The sequence below is a fragment of the Borostomias antarcticus genome (assembly GCF_949987555.1).
Source record: "Borostomias antarcticus genome assembly, chromosome: 1".
Taxonomy (NCBI): Eukaryota; Metazoa; Chordata; class Actinopteri; order Stomiiformes; family Stomiidae; genus Borostomias; species Borostomias antarcticus.
The window spans coordinates 58,341,878-58,349,377 of NC_140234.1; the positions used below are offsets into that span (position 1 = coordinate 58,341,878).

The 7,500-nt window shown below is 48.8% G+C and overlaps 1 protein-coding gene across 1 annotated transcript in view; it reads left to right on the plus strand.

Annotated features, from left to right (window-relative positions):
• Window positions 1-7,500, plus strand: part of igsf9bb (immunoglobulin superfamily, member 9Bb) — a gene marked incomplete at both ends in the record, with an annotated part of 125,294 nt that overhangs the window by 55,066 nt on the left and 62,728 nt on the right. Inside the window, one exon of the mRNA XM_084441786.1 lies at window positions 5,063-5,214. Within this exon, the coding sequence (XP_084297912.1) occupies window positions 5,063-5,214 (152 nt within the window). The remainder of the gene's footprint in view (window positions 1-5,062; window positions 5,215-7,500) is intronic.

Sequence of the window (7,500 nt, forward strand, 5' to 3'; positions counted from 1 at the left end):
TTCAGGGGACTTTCAAAATGGACCCACATTCATGATGCATTAAGTCATCAGTATTCTAGTTGGCAACATTTGACTTTATTTTGAGAGGGTATTGAGATGTAGACATCTCTGGAACTACACAGTTCATTCCATTCACCTCATTCTCTCCCACTCTCTCTCTCTCTTTGTCTCTTGTCCTCTGTCTCTTTCTCTCTCGTTCTCTCTCTTTCTCATTCTCATTCTCTCTCTCTCTCTTTCTCTCTCTCTCTCTGTCTCACTCTTTCTCTCTCTCTCTGTCTCGTTTATCCTCCCTCCCACCACTCCCCAAGCCCGTCACCACGCGCTAGCGCAGTTCTACAAAGAACCATCAGGCGCCTGACAGGAAGAGACACTGAGAGAATGAGGAGGAGAGACGAGAGATCAGGAGGGAGAGCGCGCTGCCAGAGCCGCGTTGTCCCGCGAGCGGCGATTACCCAGAACGCATCCTGTCTGTAGTCGGGGGCGGATGTGCCTGCCATGTAGGAACAGCAGAGCTGCTCAGTGTGACGGAAGAGTGGACGAGCTTTAAGTTCCTCCCGTCTGGTAAACATCTGGCTGGTAGACTTGTTTCTTCTCTCAGCGACGAGTCGCACGTCGACAACGAAGAAGACCGAGCTGGAACACACAACTTCACGTTCAGGAGAGACCAGAAAAAAGGACGACGACACGACAACACTGTCGTTTTGGCGTGTTAGTTGTTAACTTAGACGCCTTGAACTGTACATGTCACAATTCGGAGACGTGGTGTTAAGCTGCAAAGCGGTAGGCTATTATCACTGTACACTGCTATTAGATCTCGCCATCAGCGTGTCACTCCCGAGTATGATCCCATTAATGGCGTTGGCAAATCATTACAACACGGACGAGTTCACTCTTGCAGTTGCCAGGTGCGTCTCTTCACCAAATCAGGGTAGTGGAAGCCTGTTTTAAAGCACACCGTAGGCTTTTTTTTTTCACTCAGCGACGGTGCTGTCTTAGCCTTGGGGGGAAGGGGGGGGGGGGGGGGGTCGTGTTTTGCGACCTCTGTGAGATCATTTCAGGGCACAGGTCTGAATCTGAACCGCAGAGATTCGGGTTCTTTTCATGGTCAAAAGTCCCCTCACTGCAAGGCCAGGGCTACGGTCCTATACGTGTCACTCAGCCCACGTTAAGCCGTATGTACGACTGAACAAATCTTAGATCGGGGATCCCTTCCCACTGTACGACCGGGACTCCGTCTCAAGACCATACGACCATACGACCGTACGACGTGTGTATTCACACTATGCGATTTGTATTCACACTATACGATTTCTGTCAGCCACGATTATGCCTACGATTCATCTTGGCTAAACGTCTATGTGATCTGCGATCTACGACGAAAATATCTGACATGCCAGATATTTTGTCGGGAGGTCGTAGCCTCTTCGTAGAACGTCGTAGCGATGAATCGCAGATCGTAGACCTTCTCACACTGTGCGACTTGCGAGTCCCGATTTTGCATACGATGAGCTACGAGAACCCACGACCAGCTTACGACCTCAGAATTGTGGGTTTTATCGCACAGTGTACATGCGGCTTTAAGGCCTAACACTGGATAGAATCCCCTCCCTTGGCCTGGTTGGCTCCGCCCACTATAGCCGCGCTCCATTCATTTCCCTCTCATCTGCATCGTGAACTCGTAATTCCCTCCACACAGGGGGTTTCATGGGAGGGACACAGGTAATCTCTTCAAAGGCGCACTGCTGGCGGTTTGGGGGGTGAGTGAGGAGGGGGGGCTGGGCACTAGCTGGGGGCAGCGTGGCCAGCTGCTGACGGCTCTTAATTGCCTGTTTTAATAGCAGCAGGCCAGGTGTTTGTTTTATCAGAACAGCAGACCGGATTCCCTCGGGCTCAGCGCTATCACAGCGATGTAATGGTATTCAGCAGCGGATGACAGCTAGCTCCAGGCCCCGCTGCAGCTCAGCGCTGTGCTAACTCATCCCTCACCAAAGGGGTTGTGACGGGTCACGGTAGCCAGTTAAGATATTTATATAATTCTTATACGAGAAGCGCATTACCTGCTTATTTCTCCAAAATGGAAATATTCTCTCTAATCTGTGCTACAGTTTTTCCTACCCTCTTTTAAAGTTCACGTTGTTTCTCACGTATCCAGTCAAGCTGTTACTGTTGTGTATCGCCAACTGTCCCCCTTGGTGAGTTCCTGGAGGAGCTTGATACGCTAGTTTCGCACTTCCCTGATGATGGCTCTTCCTTCTCGGCGACTTCAACAACCACAAACAACCTCCTGGACCCCCACCAGTCCGGTCACTCTGATACTCCTAGACCTGTTAGCAGCGTCTGACACGTTAGACCACCAGATCCTCCTCTCCACCCTCGAGGAGAAAGGCGTCACAACCTACCCCACCTGCACCCTACCTGACGGGTCACTCCTTCCAGGTGACATGGAGAGGATCCACATAGCCTGACTAAGGGGGTTCCACCAGGGTCTCTCCTGGGTGAAATCAGATAATGTAGGCTAATCAGTTAGCTAGACAAGCTAATCCAGCACATATTGGTGCATGGAAAAATCACCTTAATCAATCAAATTAAGCTTTTGATGTCCAAAATGTCATGGGGGAGGACCCCCGGCCCCCCCCGATTAAGGTACTACCTCCGCTTGATTCTGAGCCAGGAAAAACTTGGACTAGTTTCAAAGCACACTTGAACTAAGGCGTGGCGGCTAGTCATGAATTTGCATGTGAGTCTGGCATGGAGCTTGACTGAGGACCTGGAGAGCGCAGAGAGCACGGAGAGCTCCGTCTAGAAATCCACCCTCAGTCTGCTTCAGGGAAGAGCACTTTGGTTTTAGGGTTATTTAACAGTAGTGAGGCCTTTTATTCTTTTACCTCTTTGCTTTGTCATGTCTTTGAGATATGTTAGCTTTGCTTGACTGGTACAGTAGTCTACGCTGGTACAGGCAGTAGTCTACACTGGTACAGGCAGTAGTCTACACTGGTACAGGCAGTAGTTTACACTGGTACAGGCAGTAGTCTACGCTGGTACAGGCAGTAGTCTACGCTGGTACAGGCAGTAGTCTACACTGGTACAGTAGTCTACACTGGTACAGGCAGTAGTCTACGCTGGTACAGGCAGCAGTCTACACTGGTACAGGCAGTAGTCTACACTGATGCAGGCAGTAGTCTACACTGGTACAGGCAGTAGTCTACACTGGTACAGGCAGTAGTCTACACTGATGCAGGCAGTAGTCTACACTGGTACAGGCAGTAGTCTACACTGGTACAGGCAGTAGTCTACACTGGTACAGTAGTCTACACTGGTACAGGCAGTAGTCTACACTGGTACAGGCAGTAGTCTACACTGGTACAGGCAGTAGTCTACACTGGTACAGGCAGTAGTCTACACTGGTACAGGCAGCAGTCTACACTGGTACAGGCAGTAGTCTACACTGGTACAGGCAGTAGTCTACACTGGTACAGGCAGCAGTCTGCCACTTATTTGAGGATGAGCTCTTCAACCAATGTTGAGTAATTGTTTTAGACTGATTTGGCAGCAAACATCTCCAAATGTTACAATTGATTTTCCTCTTGACTGATCAGTGCACACATATTTGTTTGTTCTCAATAAAGTATTGACCATCAAAGTTCAACAGGGGCTGGGGGCGTGTCAGCAACGGCAGGGGAGTGGGGGGGGGGGGGGGGCATGCTGTATAATTACTGTATAATGGGGCAGTTGGCATACCGCTTAATTGTATAGTACTTTTACAAATACTGCACACAATCATGCTCTCCGCCAAAGTCAATAGTCTAATTATCTGATCGTGTTTGAAAAGCAATAAACAGTGTGAATGCTCTCTGGGCTTCCTCAGTTGAATATTGTCGCAATAAAAATGTGTACTTATGTACTGTGGCGTTCAGTATCGCGTTGAGATTCGTTACTCATCACATCTCGGTAAAGAATGCGCTGCTTCTGTGATGTGGCGTTGACAGCGTGCGCTGCAGTAATTCCACGTCTCCTCATGAGTTCCCCGTCTCCGTTTCTATGAACGAACGCTCTTCTTATGGGCGCCGTGAGATCGAGGGGAGCCAGAGTGAGTCAGAACCCGGCCATAAACCGGCTGGAGAGGGATGACGCACCGTTCCCAAAGGCCGATAAGTTCCCCGACGTTCGCCCGTCTGCCAGATGTCTGAACAAGGATTGGGGCTGGAATGGATTATTATGGGGGGAAGATTCTGGACCGGCCCCCGTTTAAATGAAACGGAAGCTTTGGAACCGGGGGGGGGGCGGGGGCGCGGGCGCGGGGGAGGGGTTCCCTGACGTGACCACAGGGTCCGCCCTAAATCAGAAGGAGATAGGCCCTGGAGAGAAGGAAAGAGGCTCGGGATTATTCACACTTTAAGTGCCCATAGGAGGGTGGGAGAAGTGGCAAGCACTAGCAGTTCATGTACTAAGTAGCCATAAACGCCCCCGAGATGTGTATTAAAGAGGGCTGAATCGCTGAGTGAGCAAATGGCTTTCTGGCACATGCAAGCAAGGCTAGGTACCTAGGAGGCTAGCTTAGCGTTCGCTGGCCTCCTTTTCGTATGTAGAGGAGTGATTAACTTCTACGCTGTACAAGCTTTGCTGAGACGTGGTTGTATTGTTTATTTTTAAAATTAGATTAATTAAAGAAATTAATTTGGAATTAATAAGTTGTTTGGGCTGCCTGGTGTTGAGAGGGCTTTGGGACAGTGAACTTTTTGGGGAGCGTTAGCTAAAGCTAAGTGTTGATCTTGGGCTCTGGGGTGCTCAGCCTAGAGAGTATGCTATGTTTAGAAATTGAATCATCACCTTTTGATTCCCCGCATGGTGTCAGGGCAGAGTCGTGTTCTGCCGTCTCTAACCGTTGCTAACGGTCACATGGCTTCATGCGTTCCTCATTTCACTTTGTACAAACAACCCACAGTCCGGCCCAAACTTTCACCTCAGACGTCACCAAAACATCACAGGTACGTCCCCAACCAACCAAGTTGTCCTCGCCTGCATTCCTTCTCTCAAAGTCTTTTTCCCCTCTTCTGGTCCCCAGCACCCCCTCAGTTCACAGACACCCCGCCGCAGTACGTGGAGGCCAAGGAAGGGGGCAGCACCACCCTGAGCTGCACGGCGTTCGGCAACCCCAAACCCTCCGTCAGCTGGCTCCGAGAGGGAGAGCTCGTCCAGGAGAGCAGGAAGTACAAGGTAGGGACAGCACAGGCACTTCCTGTCACATGTTTTCCACCTCAAGTGTGTCTTCCTTTTGTGTAGTGGGTGTCAGTGGTCTGGGCTGCACTGACCCAAGCCTGGAGGGCTACATTGATTGGCTACTGTGTTTATGTGGGGTTTTTTTTGTGTTCAATCAAATATTGATGGACAGGAAATCAATACATATGTATGTGGTGAGCTGTCCGTTTTGGTATGATGGTGTCACAACAGTGAAAACGTTCATTTGAATAAAATATGTGAAGACTGACCTTCTTAGTCCTGCTTGGTAAGCGCACGGTGGCGTCTGGTGCGTGCTGGTACCCGGTCTACCGGTGTAAGCGAGCCGCGGCTACCGTACCACGCCAGCACATTTTTCGCACGCCCTGACGGGAGGTTTCTAGGCGCCAGGAGAGCCCTTGAGCTGTGGCATTTTAATCAAGTCGAATCAAATCAAACTTTATTTATATAGCACATTTCATACACAGAGGCAGATATTAAAAAATAAATAAATAATAAAATAAACATACCGGAAATCTACAGTAGCTTAAATTAGGACATTGCAAAACTGTACATTGCACCTCCACAGGGAAACTGCTGTGCTTTCTCCCACCCACACACCCACACACACACACACACACACAGCAGGAACTGCTGACGCACAGAGAGAAGCAGAGCAGTACTGTCAGAGGCACAAACCTAAATTAAGAATTTGATATTTAAGCTGGCACAACCAGAACAAGTGACGGGGCAGTTCGGCGCCACTACAGTATAAGTCACAAGGCACTGGACTCCTAGCGCCTGCTGTTGCTTTCAAGTTCACGCTCTCAGACCTGATTGAATCAAACGGACAGCGCGAATTAACGGTCACATACAGTAGGCCTACAGTGCAAGAGGATTCTGAAGTCTCTAAACGACTCTTTTACTTTTCCAAGTGTACATACAGTACAACCATAACCACTGAGTAATGTTAGATAGCTCGTTTAGGATACGTTAATGTAATGCTCACAGCATTCTATGACTCAGCTGTATTAACAACTGATCACAAAATTGATCACAAAAAGCCTACCTTTCCTTATATATATATATGTTACGGTCAATGTGAGAAAACGGGGAATGTGAGCTTTTCCCGGTTATTGCGCACATTCCCCGAGCTCGCGGGGAATGTAGGAGAAACATGTGCGTTTCTCACATCTCCCGGGTAATGTGCACATTCCCCGACCTTGCGGGAGATGTGAGAAATTGGTTAGTATTTCTCACATCTCCCGCAAGGTAGGGGATTGTGCACATTAACCGGGAAATGCTAGCAATTCCCGACCTTGCGGTAAATCTAGGAAAGCGCAACCGTATGCAAAACCTCTGCGCAGCCGGGTGGTGGGAGAGGGCTCGTGCGCTTAGAACGAGAGGTGCTTGACATTTTGCCCATGGTTTTCGAATACATAGCATCAATTGCATTAATGGAAACATTAAATTGGGTCTAATTATACATGTGTTGAAAGTTAAGATAATTAGCCTACAAGCCGCGAGGCTACGCAACACAATAAGCAAAACAATCTCACTGTTTCACTCGTCCCACTCCTCTGTTTCACTCGCCCCGCACGGCAGGGACAAGAGAAACGATGCACATCTTCTGTTCTCGGCCGTCTTGAATTGAACTGTTACACCACAGAACGAAACTTACAACTAATAGGTTAGTAAAGGACATGTACAAGTTGTTTGTCATCATCAAAAAATGTAATCTCCATCTTTATTAATTTTCTGTGTAAATCTGATCAAACCAAAAAGTGTTTCATTCGTCCCGGTCCTCCCCTACAGTTAATAACAGTCTGTGGTCTACCTTGAACAGTAATATAGCCTATGCTGCACACAGTGTAAGTAGTATTAGGAGGATAGGCCTACACTGGTGATCAAGTTAACAAACGCAAAAAGAACATTGCAACAACAGGAAGGTGGGAACCTCGAAAGGAACCCTACACGTTAGCTAGCCGAAAGACAGACGAAAAGACGATAAATCTCTCACAGGTGTGCGTCAGTAGCCTAACGATAGCCCAACTACCGTGGGTGCCTCTTATGGTGCACGCCCTCTGAGGCGTCACATAAGCCCTCTCCCACCACCCGGCTGCGCAGAGGTTTTGCATACGGTTGCGCTTTCCTAGATTTACCGCAAGGTCGGGAATTGCTAGCATTTCCCGGTTAATGTGCACAATCCCCTACCTTGCGGGAGATGTGAGAAATACTAACCAATTTCTCACATCTCCCGCAAGGTCGGGGAATGTGCACATTACC